Raw genomic sequence first — 23,225 nt, forward strand, 5'->3', positions numbered from 1 at the left:
TACAAAATTGTAGGAATAAAATATGAATTATACTAGATGTACATCATTTTTGTACATCTTGAGCTACACAAAATGATATTATGACTAAAATACCTCTCGTTTTCATGCGTCTCATGAGGAACATTTTTGTTATTGATAGATCTTTGTATAGTTCAAGGTGTATATAAAGGTATACCAATAGCATTATTCATAAAATATTTTCTTATATTTTTGTATATTTCAATTATGAAGGGGTAGGAATTTATTTATGGAGATTGATTATTAACGTTACTAACAAAAAATATTAAATAAATAATGGGATTAATGCAAATAATTTGTGTTTGACTAAATGTTTTGGAGGTACCCCCAGGCCCAAGGATGGATAGCGTATGAAAAAAGTCAATTGAGATAATCAGACACAAAAAACTTTGATGAAACTCAGCACACTGTCTTCCAAAAACATTAAAAAAAGGATAATGATTGTATGTTGTTTGAAGATCAGTTGAAGAAACCTTCAAAATTGTAATTTTACCCTCTAATGTTTTAATATTGCTATAATTTTTTGGTTAATTTTATCTCAACTTTCATCTCCTCTCTTTTCACTTCCTCATAAGTTTTCATCATAACCAACCAACATTGTACTTCGCAAGTTATCATTTTTACTTTTTAAATTAGAGTGATCGATTTGATGTCCCAAATAATATTTCGTTATTTTTAAAAAGAATATACGATAAGAGTAATTTGAGATAGGCAAATACTATATCATTAACTTTTTCCTAATAAATTTGCGGACAGCCAAAATCGTCATTACTTGAACAAAAAAAATTATATAAATTTTCTCAAATCTTAATAGAATAACTATATTTTTTGCGTGGTCGAATGAATAGATTATGAATCAAAATAGCATTGATAGTACAAAAATTTTATGATTACTTCATTTTCCCTTTTGATCAAGTAAATTATGCCAAGAGATATTGAGAATTGCCATAGAGTATGTGATGTTAGAGAGGTATAAAAGTATAGAAACATATAAGTATATAATGCAATTTTTTTTATTATTATTATAAAAAAACAAATATACTAAAATTCGACTTTAGTAAGGGAAGAGCCTCCCTCCCCACAATATGGAGAAGTCCTAAACAAGCAACTATATAATGTCTCTTTGGATATAGGTTTATTTGAGATAAAGTGTGGGTAATTTGGATGTATTTGAAATTTTTGAATTGAGAGATCTAATGATTGTTTGTTTCACTTTTTTTATAGTAAAATTGTTTGCTTTTTTACTGAACGTGGATCATATATCATGATTGAGCCACATATATCTTGTGTTTTGTTTTTATTTTTTTTACTCTATTTTACATTATTTTTCTCAATAATATATATATATATATATATTATATTTCAACTTAGATATTGTGTTAGGCAAAGTATTACTTGAAAAGTCTAAATAAACAAATGTGTAAGTTTTAACAATCTAGTAAGCTAGTTGTTAATATGTACAAATATTTGCATATATTTACTCACATATATGTCATAATGCAAGGAAGTTGATGATGAATAACTTTTTATTTTTCAAGATTTCTAATCACTCCATCATTTGTTTTGTATATGAAACATACTATGATCGACATGATAATCATATAAATTTGCATCGATATCAAATAAACTTTGATGCTGCAAAAATATAAATTTTTAAAAGTCATTATATATAAAATAACGAATAAATCGTAAAAAAATAACTAAAACATAATAATAACTTATACTATAAGTTCTTCTTTTACTCTTTGTTCTTCCCTCTTTCCCCTCCCCCCCCCCTTTTCTTTAGGATTTTCTCCTCCCCCCTTTCTTTATGGAAAATCCTATTCATATTTATAGAGGATGCATTTACTTCAAGAAGTTGCCCTTAGTATACTTTAAATGATTATTTAGATAATTATTATTAGATAGCTGTTTTCCTCTTTAATTTTTCCTCTCTCTCTCTCTTTAAAATTTATCTCATATCACCATAAATACACTCGTTTGTCCTATTAGGTAAAAGAGAAAAGACACACCAACAATTTTTATCCTTTTGGGCATAAATAAGTTGGACTAGAAACCAGTTCTTTCACTTTACCTTACACAAACAATCAAGGATCAACCCTATTCAAACTTGAAACGTCAAACTATTTGACACTACAATGATGATTTTATCTCTCTCAATGTAGTTTTCCAAAGGCTGGATTGGATATGCAGACTAAAAAGAAGTAGCGCACTGCTGCAACTTTCTAGTTGGTTCAACGGAAGATCATATTCCAGCAAAGCCAGTGTCCTCCTTTCTCACTAAAATGAAGCGTCCTCATTCATTTCATTTCACAGTATAACATAAACATAGGAAGAGGGCTAGGGAAGAAAAGAATATAACTCCTAGTTTTGTCCTTGTGCTGAGTGTTCCCGAACATTACAAGCACAAGTTTAAACATCAAATTCCTAAAATTTGCTACTTTGCCTTCTTGAGAAGGCTAGATGTTCGGAACTCAGCATCGTCTTTGATGAAGCTCCACCAGAGGTAGGTGAGGGGGATGGTAGTGGCATGCCAAAGAGCGTGAGCATCCACGAAACCTTTGTATGGGGGAAAATCGTATATCTCTAGGAGCATAGCAAAGCCGCCTCCCACGACCACGACCCACAACTTCCATCTAGAAGGATGGCGAGTAACACCAGCCCAGATCGCCCAAATGAGGAGCTGGGCAACAGCCATCACCACACACACTTTCATGTTCCACCCTGTCAAAACATTTCAAAGTGTCAACTGTCAAGCCAATTCGAGCATACCTTAGGAAACTACCCCTCCCATTTCTTCTCAGCTGCTAAAAGTTTAAGAGACCACTCCACAACCAAATTCTCAGAAGGAAAATGGAAAACACGCACACATCCCTATGACATACATCCATCTCTTCCTGTTCTAGCCCATTATTCAGGGTAGCATTATGTAGTGCCACTCAACCGCCAACGCAACATCAAGGACAAGAAAGATAAACAAACAAGAAAGATGTAGAGACTCATGTAATGAACAAGTAATGAAATATAACATCCTGCAATGGATGGATAAATAGAAGTTGGTGATAATACCGTAGTCCAGTTTATAGTTGTTGAGGTACAATATATGCGTGGTTGTAAAAGCAACCAGTGGAGCAGCAACCATGACTCTGGCAGCCTCATCCCTTACGCTGAAACTTCTTATAATAGCCAATATGAGTGAGTAGCCAAGTAAAGCCACAGCAGACGAATAGTCCAGCTTTTCTGTCACATCTACATCTCTGCATTTCAGGAGGACAGACCACACTAAGATGTTGAACAACAATTTCAGATTTTGTACATGCATAATAAGACATGCTTCAAGACCAACTCAATTATATTAAATGTACAAACAAAAATTTTTAAGACTTGGTAATGCCAAGGAAAGAATAAGCACCTCTTCCGGAAAGGGGCATTATCTATAAAATTCTGTGACATTCTTGGACTATTTTTTTTTAACTCGTTAAAGGACGTGATGCTAGCAATATATATAAATACAAATTAGGATTCCAAATATTGAAATATTTCAACAACCAATATTGAATTATTATACTTGCATTTATCAGCATTCGCAAGCATCTAAGTAAGCATATACACACACAACATAGTAAAGAAACATTGAAGTGGCAAAGATTTAGAGCCTGATTGGTATTGTTGTGCTTTTGAGGCTATGTTTGGGAGAAATTTAGTAACAGAATGGATTATGAATGTATGGAATGGAAATGAAGGCAATGGAATGGAAGATTTTTTCTCTTTGTCTGGGAGAGAGGATATGAAAAAAAGTATGAAGAAAAGTAAAGGCATTGGATGGAAATAATCCAATCTCCTCCAATTTGGAGACAAAAAAAATGCTCATTTGGAGGAGAGCTTCGATGGAAAAGGATTCCATCCACTCTCTTTCCATTCCATTATTAACTGGCCTCCCAAACGAAGGAAAATCTGTTTCCAGCTAATTTCATTATTTTCCATCGTCCCAAACACACCCTTAAGCACAACAACTTTTTATCAACATTCTTAACAAAGTGGCGTTTAGTAAAGTACAACTTTGCTTTAAAGTACAGTTGCTTCTTCCCAAAAAGCGGCTTAAGCTGCTTTTAAACAAAAGTAAGGAACACCTCGCTTTTTCTAAAAAGCACTATAGGTTTTAATGGGACCCACAATCATGAACAGGCTATTTACTTCTATATCTATTTTCTCTCTGCATAATTATGTTACTTTCCCAAATAACTATTTAATATCCTAATGTCATTTTTAGTCATTTTACAGATCTACAACACAACAATAAAAACTTAACCAAACACTTACTACTTTCAACATTAATAAGCACAAAATCACACTCAGTTACCAAACATTACTTTATTAGCATGTGTATTGAACATTCATCCTAATTACCAGAGGATTTATAAATATCATACTGGAGATAAAGTAGAGAAACAATCATATAAGTCAATATGTTATTCTTGCTACTTTTACTGTCTAAATTATGCACATCTGCTCTTCACAATTTACATTCTCTGAAAAATCTACTGCATCTATGATGGGCATGTGTACTTAACAATATCGCTCCTCATCATGTTCATTTCTAGAAAAACTTGGACATTTAGGGCATTCTTATCCTACTTTTAAGGATTGGACACTGTTCCTATTAGGTATTTGCCAACTTACTAAAATTAGGAAACTTGCTTTGGGTCCACAATCATAAATAAGAAGTGCTAGGCACCACATGCCCATGGGTCAATGTGACATTGCCACCACAAAAAAGTTTACTTGCCAGATGTATTCTGCTACCTTGCAAGAGACTTTCAATAACTTCAGCACCAATACATATTCTCACATGGTAAAAAGTGAAGACCATATTCATGGCTGAAGGATACTGGCAACAAGGTCCAAGATCTGCGTCAGACTGTCCCTCAACTTTGTCCCTTGTTATTTATTTCAGGTGGATTCTAGGACATGGACAATTCAATTGTGCTCTTCATACATGTGTGTGCAACAAAAAGCATCTCCAAAGGCCATTAGATCTTATCTCAACTTAACCCAACAATTGAGACCTCACATAAGCAAGGGCAAAGTTTGCAGAGATTGTCAAGCAACACCTTCTGACACTTATCAGTTGTTTGTGCAAGGCCTTACATAGTCATATCTCTTTCCAGATGTGACAAGACTTAGAGACAATACCACAACCTTCAATCCCTACCCCCCATCCATCCCATTTACAGGCTTAAATTAAACATCACCCAGGATGGCAGACAGATTGGAGAGAGAAAAGCTTACCGAGTATGAAAAACAGCACTCCAGAACCACGAGTTCATTGCAAACAGGCCATAGATATGCCACAAGCTGGTATAATCATAGTATGGCTTCTTATCTGATTTTAGAGGTAGTCTGTAATACAGAAGGATGAAAAAGGATAGCCAACCATGGAAATGAATGCCAAGGTTGAATGCTGACAGTGCAACAGAAACAGGCTCCTGAGCAATCGCAAGATACAAAGTGTTTAATCAAAATGTGCAAACTAGATCTTGCTTATAAAAATGGAAAAGGACAAAGTACAAACCAAAGAATTACAACAATCATCCATTCCAAGTGGAAAAAGAAGTTGTTAACTAAGTATAAAGCTTGTAAAATTAACAAACCTGAATCCCATATACACGCATGAAGGGCCATTTACCATGATATTTAACTGGCCCATGACCAAGAGCTGCCCTTTCTCTCTCTCTGTCCAGCATACAATAGTAACGGCAATCACTTTGGCAATCCCATTGTTTCCACCTCATGTAAAGAGGTTCTTGTATATACCAAGCATGATCAGCAGAGGTAGCATGAGAAGAGAATTTGCAGTGGGGAAAGCATTTTTCCTTGGCACATCCAGTCCTCTCACATTGTTCTACACAAGCCCTAAATCCATCCAATACAATATTCTATAATTACATTATGTCTTGTTCATGTAACATAAAAATACAACAACAATAGCATATCAAGCCTTAATCCATTAGGGGTTTCATATAACATACAAATTGAGTGCAAAAATTTCTTGTTCTTTTGGATAGAACCAAGAACAAGAAGACAAATAGATCCTCTCAAGATTTAAACAAAGAAATGAAAGAAGAGACCTTTACAGGAACTTCTCAAAGAACTTGTACAACAAACTGAATATATAAAGGGGTAGTGTCAGACAATCAAATCAACAAAGCAAATAGGACCAAGAGTAATGCAGACAAGAATATAAAGTAGAAGAAAAACCAAAACTTAACTTTAGGATTATGAAATTTGTAATTCTAATGGGCAAGGTCAGAAAGTGGTTGAATTAGTACTTGCTCTAATAACTAAGGAATCAAATAGATTTCATCAATTTTAACTGGGATAGAGGGAAACAAAAAAATAATCAAAGAAAAGAAAGTTTTTTGACTCTTCAAATTTAAATATCCATATAAATCTTGATATGTTCAACATTCATGCTTTCAGCTGACCAGGTCTTCCAATTTTTAGCATTCTCAAATTACCCAACTATTTGGATGACTAGACCTAGTCTAGAGTGGGTCAAACAGACTATGATTGGTTCTCAAAACATTAAACAAGCAGAAGTATAGGACTTTAATATGAGCAATTAGGATGATTTTGAGAAAAATGCTTCAAAAACAAGAGGGAAAAGTGCAAATAGGTACAGGAGGTGCCCTTCTCACTTTGATAGTCATTTAACCAAGTAAATAGGACCTGGGGAGTAAAAGATTAACTTTCTGTGCCATTCCAATTCATGAAGCCAGTTAGTTGAATGTTCCAATTCATAGGGAGCAAAATCCAACTGCATGAAACAAAATATAAAACGAAAAAAATCAAAGGATTACCTATAAAGTGGATCAGCATCACCAGCACTGGCATCCAATACTCCCACAAGATGTGAAAGGACCACAAAGAAACCAATCCAATAACGATCTATCATCTGATTGGAAGATCAAGAAGAAGCTCTAGATTAGAAAAGGTCGGTGGCATAAAATATTAAAAAAGAGAAGTTTAGCTTCACGTCATTAGACTTGACCACTACTATCCAGATCACATTTACTTCTCCCACAGTTCTTCACAGAGATTATTCAATAGAACAAAGCAATAAAAAAGATTCAGGAAATCAAAGAGATTTGTATAATGTCAGATTGCTTCAAGAAAAAAGTCATTGTGACTCCTCTTTTGGCCAGGGTTAGCAAGCCTTGAACTGAGACCAGGACCCAAAATGATAAAATAAACAACAGTATACATCCAACAATCACAAGAGGAATCACAATTATCACCACGCACGCAAAATATTCAGATATAATTTGTCCAAGCACTGATGATAAATTTCTTTCATTAAACATCACATAATTGCTGGGTAACTTAAAAGCATTTTGGTAATGATATTGTTACCATATTAAATTATGATGGCAAACTATATGCTTATGATCATAGGAAAGTTTATGTTGGAAACAAAAATTTTGGGAACTGAAAATTAAGCTGGAGGAAATACACTCCTTTATGTCCTTATCCTTGTCAAAAGCCCTGTTAGGATACAAGAGAATATGGATACATAGTAGTCAAGGGGTAAGCAATCAGTTCTTTCAGTCAGTTATTACTGGGTCTGATAACCGAATTTCTGCAACTCAAATACCAATTTAACTGTTCTAGCCAAAATGACCGAAATGATCCAAAAAACCCAAATTCTAATATCAAACACCTCCAAGGCAGATGAGAAACCAAGACCACTTTATGAAAATAATTGTTTCCAAAACCAAAACAATACAGAATCATGCATTTTGTAGGAAGAAAAGCTATGGGGCTGTTCAGTTGTGGAAAACTGTCAGTTTTCCTGAACATTACTCCACAGAAAAAGGAAAATTAGAAAATTTGTTCAAATACAAAAAAAATTCAAATGGAAAACGTGATTTTAAAAAATTGAACTAAAAAACTACTAAAATGAGTTTCCTTGTTAATTTGGAGATTTGCAAAACATGGTTTTCCAATTTTTTTTCACAAATATCATTTCATCTCATTCTCTAACACAAGTTACATAAAAAAAATTAAAACATCTCTCTTTTTTTTAACATATGTTTAATTTTCTAGATTGGAAATTAGTTTCTGTACTTTTAACATTTGAACCTGTTCTCTAAATTTTCTTTAGAAATGAAAACTAGAGATTTACAGAAAATTAGAGATAGAAAAATGAAAATCATTTTCGACAACTAAACAACCCCTATTTTTTTTTCTCTTATTTTGTGGATCAGTAAAAACAACAAGCAATTGGTTTGCAGTAACTTTCTTTCACAAACCCTACAAAGAGAGAAACAACAATATAACAATCAGTATATATGGGTCAACAAACATTAATCACTAATCAGCATTCAATGTTCTCAGAAGATATCCTAAGCAAATAACAAAAAAAAAAAAAAAATCTATAAAAGAAAAGGTCAGCCAGTTATATGGGTTATATATGGAACAGAAATAGAGAGGAAAGTAGACTGCACACAAATGTGTATATATGGTTTATACACATGTCATGTATAGGGGTAAGCATTCAGTTAATTTGGTCAATTTTAGGGAAAATTGGTAACAGAACTGAATAACTGATTTTATGTGTAAACAAACCAAACCAAACCAACCGAACTGAAATAGCTTAAACCTGAATTAACCATTTTGGTTGAAATGGCCGAACTAACCGAATCCAACCCGAGAAACTGAATTCATTTCAAAACAAGTAGAAATTCAAAAGCATTCTCATTAAGGAAAATTTGTGCTCTTAGAACACATATAACTAGGCAAGGGAAGTTTAACCTTCAGAAATTAGGATGTTAAAGAGCAAAACAAAGGTATCCCAGCTGAGGAAATTGAAGAAAAGAGAGGCTGCAAAGTGGGATTTGCATGTAATTGATGGCACAAGTGGGTTCACAGTGAACATAATGACCAACAGGGGCTTCACAAATCACAGGGATTGATGGATTTACGACAATCAAACAAAATGGAGCAAAAATCCCTAACTTCACTGAAAAGCAAAAGTGAAGAACAATATCACTAAACCTTAACAACAAAAACTGAACAAAATGAAAGCTGAGTAGGAGATGATTAGTTGATTACCTCAGCAATAACAAAATGATAAAAGCAGTGAATAAGTTAGATCGTGTTCTTTGTTCAAAGTATAAAATCCTAATTGAATGTAGAACGGGCATTTATACCCCATGGCTTAGTTGTAAATATGCTACAAGGTAGGGGTATTTTTGTAAAATTAATGACATTTGGTTATTTTGGTTGATTCGGTTAAAGATCGAAATTAATCCTGAAAGCCGAATTGATATCCAAAAAACCGGAATTTGAAAAAAATAAAAACAGAACCAGACCAAATAACTGGAAAATCAAACCAAATTAACTAACTTTGTCAGTTCGTTTTGGAAGGTCATTTTTTTGTTTTTAATAATGCTCACCCCTACTAAGGACTAACTTCTGAGAGCCTTAGAATCTAACTATCGAGTGTATCCATGTCAAAATAACCAATGAAGCCATATTCTAACAGTGAAATCATTTTTTAGGAATGCACAAGAATTTAAAAATAAAAATTCAAAAATCATAATTTAATTACATAAATGGCCTAAGTCATTGATGTCAAACCTTTCAAAAGGAAAAATAGTCCCTATTTTATTACCTACAGAAAAATCCCTGATGACTAATAGAATGTGCATTGTCTATCCTCACCTAGACTTACCAAACAACTTTGACAATTTCTCAAATTGATAGCTTGGGGCAGGGGAAGGCTGCTCAACTGCAACCTCCATATGGAACCAAGTATTTATAAGGCTGCTCTATTGTGACTTCTGCCTGGAACCAAGTATTATAAAGTTGCATACATCTTACTGTCCATAGACCACTAGTGGTGGGACCCTCTACACTGGTCTCTCCAGTCCCCAAGCCCCTGTTAATACCTTTGACCAAGCTGAACATGTGAACACCATGGAACCGGAACACACTAACCCTGCATTATGGAATCTAACTGGATAAATAAAATCACTGTTCTTAGGTCCTCTCAATGGACAGACAACAAAATGTCCACTGCAAATTAAGATGTTCAATTTTGAGTACAATAACATACTTTTACTGCATATACCAAGAAAAGTAGGAGCTGAATGGGAATGAAAGGAGTGGCAACTGGCAATGGGGCGTGATGGGAAATTTTAATCACCTCATCCTGGATGCACCAAAAACCACCCCATGCCACCAGGTAAAGAATCCAGAACCCATTCCCATCCCCATCCCCATTAGGATCCCCACCCACCCCATCACACCAAATTTGATCACGAACCTGATCTGATTTTATAGGCTCCTCATGTTCAGGCACCTGTCACTAAAGAGTAATCTCAGAGATATAAAAAAGGGATCAAAAGGAATTGAATGGAGAATAGGATAGAAAGGTTACCTTCAAACTTGAGAAAATTTGTAGAGAAAACAAACTTTGGCTATGAATTATTGAGGAATCAAATGGATGCAGTGGTTCCGTGGGTTACCCTCAGACCAATTCTTGGAAGCAGAAGAAAATCAGAGAGAAAATCAGAGAGCAAGGCAGAGATGGAGATGAAGTCTGATAGTGGGCTGCAAAAGGAGAGAAGAGAGGAGGGAGAAGAAAAAGGGTGACACGGAGACGAAGTCAGTTGGCAGGATGTGGAAGGACAAGGGGAAGAAGAGGAGAAGAGTTCTCTGTGCCAAGTCCACTGTCCATTACATTAGTTCTCTGTGCTGAGTCTGCTGACTGTGGTGTTAATTATATCTTCTATGTTCCCCAATGTCTTGATATAATTAGATTGAGTAGAGTGTGCATTACTCTCGTTTGTTCTATGTGCCCTAATGAGTAATGATATATTCACATTGAGCAGACTGTGCATTACTGTCATCAGTTCTACCTGCCCTGATGATATATTTACATTGAGCATACATTTTTAATTTTATTAACTAACTATAGTGGGTTCGGTACATAGAAACCTATCCCATGAGCTGCCAGAAGCATTATGGGAGCCTTAATCTCCCTCCTAAATCTGCTATTTAGTGTTGTCCTGCCTCAATCGAGATGGGATAAGTGATCCCTAGAAGAATGAATAAAATTGTCATCTTTAACTTAAGTGGTTGGCATCCATTTTTCTGATAAATGATCAAGACAACATATTAAGCCTTTATCCCACCATGTGAGGTTGGCTTCACGAATTCTAGCTTGATGACTGATCAAACAAGCATTAGATTGCCATTAAATATCCTCTAAAAAATGAGAGGTATAATTTGAAGTTCAAAAGAATTAAAACAAAATTTATGAGCAACAGGAATGAATTTTAATTACTACATCAAACTACAGGTTATATGCTCCCATGCATTGATTGCATATAGCAAGAAAAGTATAAGCAAAAAGAGGGATACAAATAGTAAATTACCACTAGGAAAGCTCATAGTACATCTAAGATTTAAAGATAACAGAGAAAAATTGCATCTAACCAAAATTTTTGGTTATAAACTAATTAAACATATTGATAATTGACCATTGATTAGGTTAATTGACATGAAATCAACTACTACATACTAAAGTACACTCAAAGTTAAGCAGTTTAAAACTACTACTAACAAAAGGGATTATCCAATGATAGGATTTTTATTTGCATGAAGTTGTAAAAAGAAGAAAATCTGGAAAATGATCAAGGATAGGGATTGGTACAGATTAGCTTACAGTTTGACGATGAGGCAAAAAAAGATGAAGCAGAAATCAAGAACAGTCTATTTGGAACATCTCGTTCTTAGCAATGTGTAGGGGAAAAGAGATGGAGCAGAAAAGAAGAGGTGCAGTGCAGCAATGGCAGATCAATTGAAATGATAGTCTCATGCCGTGGATTCTGTGGTCTACTACGAGCCCTGACCATGGTTATTGTGAGTCTGGGCCTTCAACTTGGAAAGTCTTTGAGCTCAAAACTATTCCACCCTTCAACAAAGGGAAATGCTTTCTACCTAAAAAAAAAAAAATACATTTGCTCCCTAGCTAGTGTCAAAATTACATTTCCCCAAAAAATTTCATTAACCCTCATGGTTCATAAATGGACAAACAAATACCCTGTTGTCCAAACTAAAATGTAAAATAACTGTTCTTAAACAATTCAATTGAAAGACAAAAAAAAAAAAAAAAAAACTGCAAAACACAGAACTCTCTTTGTTTCAAATATTTACTAGGTCAAATTAACATGCATAACTCTCTTTTGAAACCCCCCTAAAAGAATCATATTTGACTAGGGGTGTACCCACTCCACCTGGGCCGAGTTAGAGATAGATTGACCACAACAAAATTTGGTACATTTAAGTTACTCAAATACATACATCTGTAATTTATCACAAATTCAAGTATGTTAAGTATACAAAAGCATTTAGTAAGACGGATCCACCTTAGACTTAAAACATGCATGAGTTTTGCAACATATTGAGCATAACATAATTTAATTTATCAATATACAAATTTGTTTAAAAAATAGCCTTCTTGAACTTAAAACATGCATGAATTTTTTGGCATATTGAGTATAACATAATTTAATTCATTAATACAAATATTTATTAAAACAAAAATAAACTTATAGAATCATACTCAATTTAAGATAAGCATTTTTGCGAAATGTGATCAAAGAGCATAAAAAGAATTCAAAATTAAAAGGTACTCTCTATAGTAAAAAAAGAACTTTTTGAGTTAGGTTAATTTGTACTAACAAAAGTTTTGCAATAAATATTTTTCATGCAACATAAAAGTTGGGGGATATTGCTGCTACAAGGATAATAAGGTTTTAATCCACTTCTAAGAGGAAATTGATGTGGTCAGAGTTTGGTTGTGTTGTGTAAGAGGTGGGTATTGTCCAAGTTGGCTTAGGGGCATGCACAAGCATGGCAATATGATTTTGTCTTGAAAAGGACCCTCCAGGAAAAATGAATGATCCCTTGTTTATAAGCCACAATTCTCCCTTGGCTCTTACCAATGTGGGATTGCCCTGTCCAACACAAGTCCTCATCAAAGGTGAGTTGATGGTTGCAGCCCCCATTAGTCATTGTTTGCTTTGGCTTAAAGGTGCATGGGCATACACAACTTTGTCCCAAAAAAGGTTCTCACGGGAAAGGGAAGTGTTCTACTTACAAGGGACAACTCTCCTTTGACTCACAGGTGTGGGATTATCCCTCCCAACACAAGCCCCCCCCCTCCCCCCCCCCCCCCCCCCCCCCCCCCCCCCCCCAATTGAGAGCATTACATACAAGGGATCTAGAATATGATTTTTATACATGATGTCATCTGATGTGGTCGAAGTTTGGCAACATCCCACATGAAATATTGTCCACTTTAGAATAGAAGGCACATGAGTGCAACCACACAGTTTTGCCCTGTCGATGTAGGATTTTCCCTTGATTCCCTCCTCAACATGAACAGTGCGTGTTAATGGTGAGTTGTGACTTATAAGCAAGAGATCATTTCCCTTACCCACAAAGACTCTTTTGAGGACAAAATTGTGTGTCCATGCCTGTGCATGCTTTTATGCCAAAGTGAACAATCACCATAAAGAATAAGAATAGTTTACTTAATTTTGTAAATCTACGTTTTATTTTCAATGTTAAAAGAAATTTATCGAGCTATGTAATTTGGTACAAGTTGTTTAGTTTCATTGTTAACTTGGTTTTAAAATTTAAAAAATAATTTTGCTCAATTCAAACTTCATTAGTCAAACAACCAAACTCAAAAATTTATACCGATATTTATGAATATTTCCACTTTAATATTATAAATCCATGTTTTTATTTGTTAACTATTTTCAAATTCCTATGCATTGAGTGGGTTCACTGCTAGTGCTAGTCCACAAAAACTGTAAGGAAAACTGCAAATTGGCAAACAAGGAAAAAATATAGAAATCAAACTGCATTTTTAACAATGATTAGGTATAACAAAGTGCTGTTACGGTTAAAGGAGCTTATCAGCTAGAAGATAAGGAGTGGTGATTAATGATAAGAAGATAAGGAAGCATGAAGCCTAAGAGGATAAATCAAGTTTAAGTTTTAATATTTTGTATAAATCTGAAAACTATAGAAGATTATTGTTCCTACTTATTAGGCTGTTATCCATTCCTAGTTTTTAGGAGGTTTATTAGCATACTCCTTGTATATATAGGGTTTCATACGCATGGAATAAACAAGAGAGGATTTCTATTCTACCTAAACTCTCTCTCAACATGGTATTAGAGCCTGTTTTCTAGGGAATTTTGTTTAGGCCTTCATTGCCGTTTTTTCCCCTGCTTAGTGCCATTCCGACCTGTTTTCTTGTTCCATTTCTTGAAGTGATCAAAGTCAGTTGTGGCTTTCTTCTTCACCCGATAGAGTTGTTTCTTTCATCTGTTTTTCCCTTCATTCGTTTGGTCCATCACCCGATAAGTAAGTCCAAGATCTTCCTAAGATGTCTACTGTCTCCAACACCAATCCTACATCAGAGGCAATTGAAACAAACAGCCCTTCAGAAGCTCCATTCACTGGATCTAGCAACTCAAGTAATGGGGGAGAACTACAAAATCTCCAGACGGCCTACCGGTTGAAAGGGAAAAACTACCTAAAGTGGTCCCAACTTATCCAGACATTTCTCAAAGGTAAAGGTAAGATAAGTCATCTCTTAGGGACCGGCCCTAAAGAAGGAGATCCCATGTTTGCTGCATGAGATGAGGAGGAGGACTCTCTAGTTATGTCTTGGCTTTGGAATTTGATGGTGCCCGAAATAAGTGATACGGTGATGTTTTTAACAACCGCAAAGGATATTTAGGAGGTTGTCAACCTCAACTATTCTAAAGTGAAGGATGCAACACAGATATATGAGGTCCGAACTAAGATTATAGCAACCAAACAAGGGGAAAGATCTGTTACTGAGTACTCTAATGTGCTGCAAACTCTATGGCAAGAATTAGATCATTATCAATGCCTAAAGATGAAATGCAGTGAAGATGCAGCCTTACATAAAAGATTTGTGGAAAAGAAGAGAACCTATGACTTCTTGGCAGGTCTTAATATGGAGTTTGATGCAGTCAGGGTTCAAATACTTGGCAAAGAGGATATACCTTCCCTAAATGAGGTAATCTCTCTAATCCGAGCTGAAGAAGGGAGAAGAGGAGTAATGCTAGACACTGCTCCTATAGAAAAGTCAGCATTAATAGCATTGGGAGGTCCTAACCAGGGCCCTAAGGAGGAAAGGAAGGCTGCTGGAGATAAAACTTCCAACGATAGAAATTCTCGAGACTCTCTATAGTGTACCTTTTGCAAGAAACCAAGGCATACTATAGAAAGATGCTAGAAGTTAACATGGAAAACCATCTAAAGGAGGACAGCTTGGGGTTCAAAATCAAGCCTATATGGCCAGCAGTCACCAGCAGGCAGAGCACAAGCAAGGGGAACATAAGGAGCAGGCAGATGGCTTGGATTTCAACCAGGTAGAAATTGAAAAGCTAAGAAACTTTCTAGACTCTCTTGACAAGAAAGAAAAAGGTACATGTTCTCTTGCACTTACAGGTATGTTCTCTCATTCTCTTACCCCTCATGCTTCGGGAATAACCCAATCTAATTCTTGGATTCTTGATTCCGAGGCAACAAATCACATAACCCCTTTATCCCATTGTTTCATTACCTATAGCCCTTGTTCAAGCTCTAAAAAGATAACCCTAGCAGATGGCTTCTTGACCACTGTTGCTGGCCAAGGAAATATTATCCTTAATAACCATCTAACTCTCAAGGATGTTCTCCATGTCCCTAAACTCTTCACCAACCTCATCTCCATTCAAAAGCTTACCCTAGACAACAATTGCAGTGTTAATTTTTCTTCTACTTCTTGTGAAATTCAGGGACAAGGGTTGAAGAAGAGGATTGGGCTTGCTAAAGCTAGGGCTGGCCTATACTACTTTGATGGATCAAATAGGGAGGAAAACAAGGACAAGGTGAATCTTGTGTCTTGTTTGGTGCAATCTAATAAGGACCAAATCTGGTTACATCACCATCGTCTTGGTCACCCTTCGTTTTTTTACTCTTAGAGTTATGTTTCCAACTTTGTTTAGGAGTTGTGATATTCAAGACTTTCATTGTCCTATTTGTGAATTTGCTAAACATAAAAGGGTGTCTTACCCTTCATCCAATAAACAAACCTCTAGTCCATTCTCTCTTATTCATAGTGATGTTTGGGACCTTGCAACTGTTCCCAATCTTTCTGGGGCACAGTGGTTCATCATTTTGTGGATGATTGCACTAGGGTAATGTGGTTGTTTCTTATGAAAAACAAATATGAAGTAAGCACTATTTTTCCTAACTTCTATAACATGATTAGTACTCAATTTGGAGTGCCAATCAAAAGGCTAAGGACTGATAATGCCAAAGATTTTTTCAATCAATCCCTCGCACAATTTTTCCAACAAAAAGGAATTATTCATGAATCATCTTGTCCATATACACCCCAACAAAATGGGGTGGCTGAGCGGAAAAATGGGCATCTATTAGCTATGACTAGGGCACTACTTTTTCACCATAATGTTCTAAAAAATTATTGGGAAGAGGTTGTTCTAACAGCCACTACCCTTATTAATAGACTGTCATCTCAAACTCTTGGATCCTATAGCCCTCTTCAACTCTTAAGCAACTATTTTCCTGATTTACATATATCTAGCTATTGGAAACCAAAAATATTTGGGTATGTATCCTTTGTGCATGTTCACAACCCTAATAGAGGCAAATTAGATACCCGCGCTCTGAAATGCATTTTTATTGGATATTCCTCTAGTCAAAAGGGCTATAAGTGTTACCACCCTCCTTCCAAAAGATTCTTTGTCTCAGCTGATATTACTTTTGTGGAAAACTCTCCCTATTTTGATTACTCTCATGACAGTCAAAAAGCTGCTGAGGGAAATCCAGTCATATCTCTACCTAATCTAGATCCTTCACCTCAAACTGCCTCCTCACCAGGTCCGGCTACTACAAAGGATGCACCAGACAAGGCTCTAGAGGAAACCTCACAAAGTACTCCTCCTCTGCAGGTCTACTCAAGGCGGTAGAAGCTGGCTGCTAGCCCGGTGCAGATCCAAGAATCTAATTCCTCCCCTGCACCTGTTACCAACACTGACACCAGCAGCTCTCTTGTGACACCATCAGGTAGCAATTCTATCACTTCTATTGACTCCACTGCATCTATAACTGAACATCATACACCTCGAAGTGATCCTACCTTTTCCCCCAGTGATCTAGAATGGCCTATAGCCCTCAGAAAAGGCACTAGGACCTGCACTCAGCATCCTTTACACCTAGTCCTATCCTACTCCAAACTGTCTACCCAACACAAAACCTTCCTAACTAGCCTACATACCATTCCAATTCCTCACCATTTTTCCAAAGCAATATGGGATGAGAATTGGAGGAATGCCATGGAAGTTGAGATGGCAACCCTTGAGAAAAACAACACTTGGGAGCTAGTTCAATTACCCAAAGGAAAACAACCGGTAGGATGCAAGTGGGTGAATACAATCAAATACAAATCCGATGGGACCCTAAACCGATATAAGCCAAGACTAGTAGCAAAGAGATACACCCAAGTGTAAGGCATTGACTATCTAGACACCTTTGCCCTAGTTGCAAAGCTAAATACAATGAGAGTTCTCCTATCTCTAGCTGCTAACCTAGGCTGGCCATTAATGCAATATGATGTGAAAAATGCCTTCTTACATGGAGACCTAGAGGAGGAAGTTTATATGGACTTACCACCAGGCTATAGTACAGATACTCGCGGGCAAGTAGTGTGCAGATTGAAAAAAACATTGTATGGCCTTAAATAGTCTCCTAGGGCCTGGTTTGGTTGGTTTACCCATGTGATGCTTACCTTAGGGTATAAACAAAGTCAAGGAGACCATACCCTCTTCATCCATCACTCGACCATAGGGGGAGTAACAGTCCTATTAGTATATGTGGATGATATTGTTGTGACTGGAAATGATGAAAAATGTATGAGTAGATTAAAGGAATGCCTAATTAAAGAGTTTGAAATTAAAGACTTGGGGAGGTTGAAATACTTCTTGGGCATAGAAGTTGCACACTCAAAAGATGACATCTTATTTCTCAACAAAAGCATATTCTGGACTTGCTAACAGAAACCGGGCTGCTAGGTTGTAAGGCTGCTACTACTCCGATTGAATTCAACCACAAATTGGGGGAGGTTCCAGAAGATAAAGAGGTGGATAAAGAATCCTACCAAAGGCTAGTGGGGAAACTAATTTATCTAGCTCACACTCAGTCAGAAATTGCATATGCAGTGGGGGGATCAGTCAATTCATGCATAGTCCGAAAGAAACTCACCTTAGAGTAGTTTTTAGAATACTCCATTACTTGAAAGGGACACCAGGGAAAGGCATTATGTTCAAAAGATGACGGAGTATGATACTCAAAGCCTATACTGATGCAGATTATGCATCAGTATAGGAGATCTACATCCGGCTATTGTACCTTTTTAGGAGATAATCTTGTAACTTGGAGAAGCAAAAAACAAAGTGTGGTGGCCCAGTCAAGCGCAGAGGCAAAGTTTAGATCCATGGCGTTAGGGGTATGTGAGTTACTTTGGTTGAAAATTTTGTTAAATGATTTGAAGATCACTTTGGTGGAACCTATGAGACTATAAAGTGACAACAAATCAGCAATCAGTATTGGTCACAATCTGGTACAACATGATAAAACCAAGCATGCTGAGGTGGACCGACACTTCATTAAGGAAAAATTGGATAGTGGTCTAATATGTACTCCATATATATCATCTTGTGAACAACTTGTAGATATTCTCACTAAAGGGTTGCCTACAACTGTGTATCAAAAGTTAACTAGCAAGCTTGGAATGGATGATATCCATTCTCAATCTTGAGAGGGAGTGTTACGGTTAAAGGAGCTTATCAGCTAGAAGATAAGGAGTGGCGATTAATGATAAGAAGATAAGGAAGCATGAAGCCTAAGAGGATAAATCAAGTTTAAGTTTTAATATTTTGTATAAATCTATAAATTATAGAAGATTATTGTTCCTACTTATTAGGTTGTTATCCATTCCTAGTTTTTAGGAGGTTTATTAGCATACTCCTTGTATATATAGGGTTTCATACGCATGGAATAAACAAGAGAGGATTTCTATTCTACCTAAACTCTCTCTCAACAAGTGCATTGTAACTCGTAGTCTCAATCAGCTCTCCAGTTCCATAATGAGGTAGTCAATTAATGAATGGGGATCCTAAACCAATTAAACTAGTCTGATTCATTACTTTGGAATCCATAATCAACCTATGATTCAATAAAACCAAACCCAACATATTGGTTCAGTTCTTGAATCCTGAGGCTTAACAATAGTTTAAAAACCACCTAAGTAAGTTGCAATTTTGAGAACATGTCTATTTACTTCTAAAAGTGACAGAATCGAAAATTACCCTATCACTATTGTTAAAACATTCCAAATAAGGTTTCTATTTAATAACATCACCATAAAAGAAACTCATCAAATTCTATTGGTAGGGGGGTAAGTATCAGTTTTCTCAAAAGATAAGATATTTAATAGGTTAGCCATAATGGGCCTTTCATGTGCATCCTATGAATTTCTAAACTGTAAAATCCATGACTTGACTTGTTTGTTTGACATTAACCCTATGCTTATATCTAGGATTCGTGGAGAAGAAAAAAGAAGTTTGTTGTAACTACTATTTTCTCAATACGGACAAATTAATTAAATTAAAGATGCATTCTCTTCCACAGCTATAAATTACGGAATTCAAGAAATTATTTTACCCAAAAACAGTATTCCTATGGTAGAAATACTACTGCATAATAAGACGCAGTACAGGAGTTCCAATAAAAATTCATTGATTTTATCTTGCATACCAAAGCTCCTTATTGCATTTGTTAATTATACCAGCAGTAGTGCAATTTGATATAATCTAAAAGACAATACTCCAACCCACATCAACATTTCAGAATTTTGTATTAATCTACTTTTGATTACTTTAGAAATGTTCATAGTACACAGTCCCAGCTTCATTCTTTCTCCCTGAACTAAATAAAGCTCACTGATAAAGAAGTTGTCGAACTGGAAAAAAGTGGGATGGGCACCCAAAAGATCAACATTGCACAACTTGGCGACATCAATTTGAAAAATTATTTCACTAAGAAATGAATCCTTCGGCTGACTAAGTATAAAATTAGATTGAAATCTTAAAACAAAAAATCAACCTCACTCACAAACAATCTAAAACAAGGAAAATCTCATGCCAGGGCGGATCAATTCCCTAGGAGGGGGAAAGATACGAATGACAAAACAAATCACACAATTAAAACACACAATAATTCAGATATAAAACACCCCCAGTATTCTTCTCCAAATCACGTACTGATCATAACTTAGAAAAACAACAGGAAGGTCACAGAGAACTCAATTACGGATCTGAACATATAACAGCTGAAAAAGTTGAAGTGAAAGCCGAAAACACGGAACGGACAGGTCAAAACGCAGATAGATCATAAAAACTGGAATAAGAAACAACGTCGAAGAAGAACCAAATTACAAAGCCCAATCGGATGCATAGATCAGAGAAGGAATCCAGCAAACACATAGAAGAAGTCTATACGTACAGAGAGAGAGAGAGAGAGAGAGAGAGAGACTTACGATGAGAGAAGGTGAAGATGGATGATTTTGGCTCTCAGTCTCAGTAACCTTTGTTCTCTTCGAATGCGTGGTGAGAGAGAGAGAGAGAGATGGAAACAGAGAAGATGATTTCCACCAAATGAAAGGTCGACCGGACTGGAATGATTTATCTCACGACGGTTAACGCATGCTCTGGCTTCTTCTATTGGGCCGAGCCTTCTTTAGTCTTGCCCAATGCCCATGGTTTCCCAGATTCGACCCGGAAATACTTTCGAGTCCAACCCGCTCAACTCTTAGAAAGAGAAACGTTTCACTATCTTTAAAGAATTTATTTTTCATTATAAAAATAATTTAATTTTAATTTACGATCAGACTAAATAAAATAAAAAGTATCGATTATAGTATATTTATATTTCAAATTAATTTGGTGTCCAGTTTTTTGGGGGGACTCTATAATTTGGTCCCAAGTTGACATGAACAAGTTAAACTGATGTTTCAAATTAATTGGGCTGGGCACCTACAGATCCTAACTTGAAGAAGAGGCTGGGAAAAGATAAATTCTGCACATAGGTTTAATCCATTTAATCCCCACAAAGGTTTAATTCTTTTTTTTTTCTTCCCTAAATAAGTTAAGATAAATTAATTCAATTAAAAGGATTTTGATCAGATTAGGGCTAAACACATTAAATTTTTTGTTTTTACAAAAGATTCATCAAAACAAAACTAAGAAAATTAAGAAAAAGGTAAATTGCACTTAAACCCCCCTTCTATTACTAACTCTGTCGCTTAAACTTTAATTAAGGTAAACTAAATTAATCAAATGATAACTTATTACCCAAAAAAACAAAATTAATCAAATGATAATTAAGTAAAATTAAATTTAAATTTAACCAAACAAAATAAAAAATAAAAACAAAAAACATTGAAGAACCAAGCAAGCCAAAGGCTTCTTCAACATTTTCTTAAGCATGACATTTCAAACATTCAAGAAATAATTTTAGCAAATAACAAAAGATTGATTTGCGTTAATTCAAGACCGTGCCTATGTTATTATTCATAGGCACAATTAATGCATATTTTCAAATTTAAAAACATGGGATTAAGCTACTCAATAGATCATATCTATCCTATCTTTGGTATCTAATGAATTGCAGCTTTGTTTTACAAGGCTACACTATTCCTAGAATCCAGAGTTGAACGTGGTTGTTAAACTTTCGATTTTACGGATATAATTTTACGATTTTGAAGTTGAATTGCACTCGATTTTACGATTTTATATGTCAAAAATTTCTTACGATTTTAACAACCTTGGAGTTAAAGCAATGAAATGGACAAGTATCTGGGCTTCGAGCAGTGGCGGAGCTAGAAATTTTAGATAGAGTGGGCAAAAATTTAAATAATATAAAAAAATTAAAATATTAAAAAATATATATTAATAAATTATTACAATGACCGTCAATGATTTCGACAAAGAATCCTGTTTACGGTATTAATTAAAGGATCATAAAATTTACTCGCATCTTAATATATTTATATATATACCCAGAAAACAAATTAAACTAATCCATTCCAACACAGACTTTGAACAGATCAATCAACCCTAACTTTGATTGACAGCCAAAAAATAATTCAGACCTGTGTTTTACGAGTTCAGTCAAATACAAATTACAACAGCGCATAAGCAAGTCTAGATGTAAACTGAGATTAATGCATCAATATATATATATAGGTCCTATATTTAAATGATTTAATTTGCTTCCTCTTCTTTAATTTGCATTCAAGCAACAGTACCTCTTTATGACAGACAAATGGCCTTCCACGTCTGTTTCCGCCTGCAATCAAAAAGCAAGTAAATTATCAGATCATATTTTCAAACTAAAACATGCCCTAGCTAGATCAATGCACCAAGCAATTTAGGTGTGTTTTTGTGCCCGCTTTTTTCTTTTTCTATATGCTGAGTTTTTCTAGTGAAAACAGATGAATCAAAGAGAGAGAAGTGAGGAGATTAAACGAACCCATTGACCCAATGTCAAAACTTTGTACATTTAAGATTAAATTTTTGGGAAAACTCAACGCGTAAACACACTGGCAGTCGTCGGGGGCCATCATGGTCGGTGGTTTCTGGCGATTAAAGGCAACCACCCGACACTCTTATTCCTATCAATCAACATATTCAAAAATCAACAAAATCCAATGGACGAAACTTCGTAGATTTAAGATTAAACTTTCGACCAAACCTAAGGCGTAAATGCACTAGCAGTCGTCGCCGACCACTGTGGCCGGTGGTTTCCGACGATTAGAGGCAACCTCCTGACACCCTTATCCTCATACATACCCAAAAACTAACAAAATCCAACCGCCAAAACTTCGTAGATCTAAGATTAAATTTTCGATCAAACCCAACACCTGCGTATGTACATATATATCATAAATCTATAATGAAAATACTTACCTTCTTGTAGATCGGGGCCACTTTGATAGTGAAAAAATGATTGGATCAAAGATT

At 35.5% G+C, this 23,225-nt stretch overlaps 1 protein-coding gene across 1 annotated transcript; it reads right to left on the bottom strand.

Moving 5' to 3' along the window:
- Positions 1-2,291: 2,291 nt before the first annotated feature.
- Positions 2,292-20,905, bottom strand: LOC127812025 (uncharacterized). Its single transcript, XM_052352283.1, has 6 exons — positions 20,741-20,905; positions 6,879-6,973; positions 5,670-5,931; positions 5,308-5,504; positions 3,088-3,275; positions 2,292-2,742 (listed from the first exon to the last, which is right to left on the bottom strand). The coding sequence occupies exons 2-6, from the start codon at positions 6,971-6,973 to the stop codon at positions 2,456-2,458; spliced, it is 1,029 nt and encodes a 342-aa protein (XP_052208243.1). The 5' UTR covers positions 20,741-20,905; the 3' UTR covers positions 2,292-2,455.
- Positions 20,906-23,225: the final 2,320 nt, after the last annotated feature.

This window comes from Diospyros lotus, chromosome 10 (assembly GCF_014633365.1).
Source record: "Diospyros lotus cultivar Yz01 chromosome 10, ASM1463336v1, whole genome shotgun sequence".
Classification (NCBI taxonomy): domain Eukaryota; kingdom Viridiplantae; phylum Streptophyta; class Magnoliopsida; order Ericales; family Ebenaceae; genus Diospyros; species Diospyros lotus.

Bases quoted from the DNA above. Each gene is read 5' to 3' on its own strand.
- LOC127812025 (XM_052352283.1), bottom strand. From the start codon at position 6,973: ATGATAGATCGTTATTGGATTGGTTTCTTTGTGGTCCTTTCACATCTT. The intron at 3,276-5,307 runs GTAAGCTTTTCT...CCTGAAATGCAG, and splicing joins AGTGCTGTTTTTCATACTCG to AGATGTAGATGTGACAGAAA. The intron at 2,743-3,087 runs GTATTATCACCA...ATGTTTTGACAG, and splicing joins CAACTATAAACTGGACTACG to GGTGGAACATGAAAGTGTGT.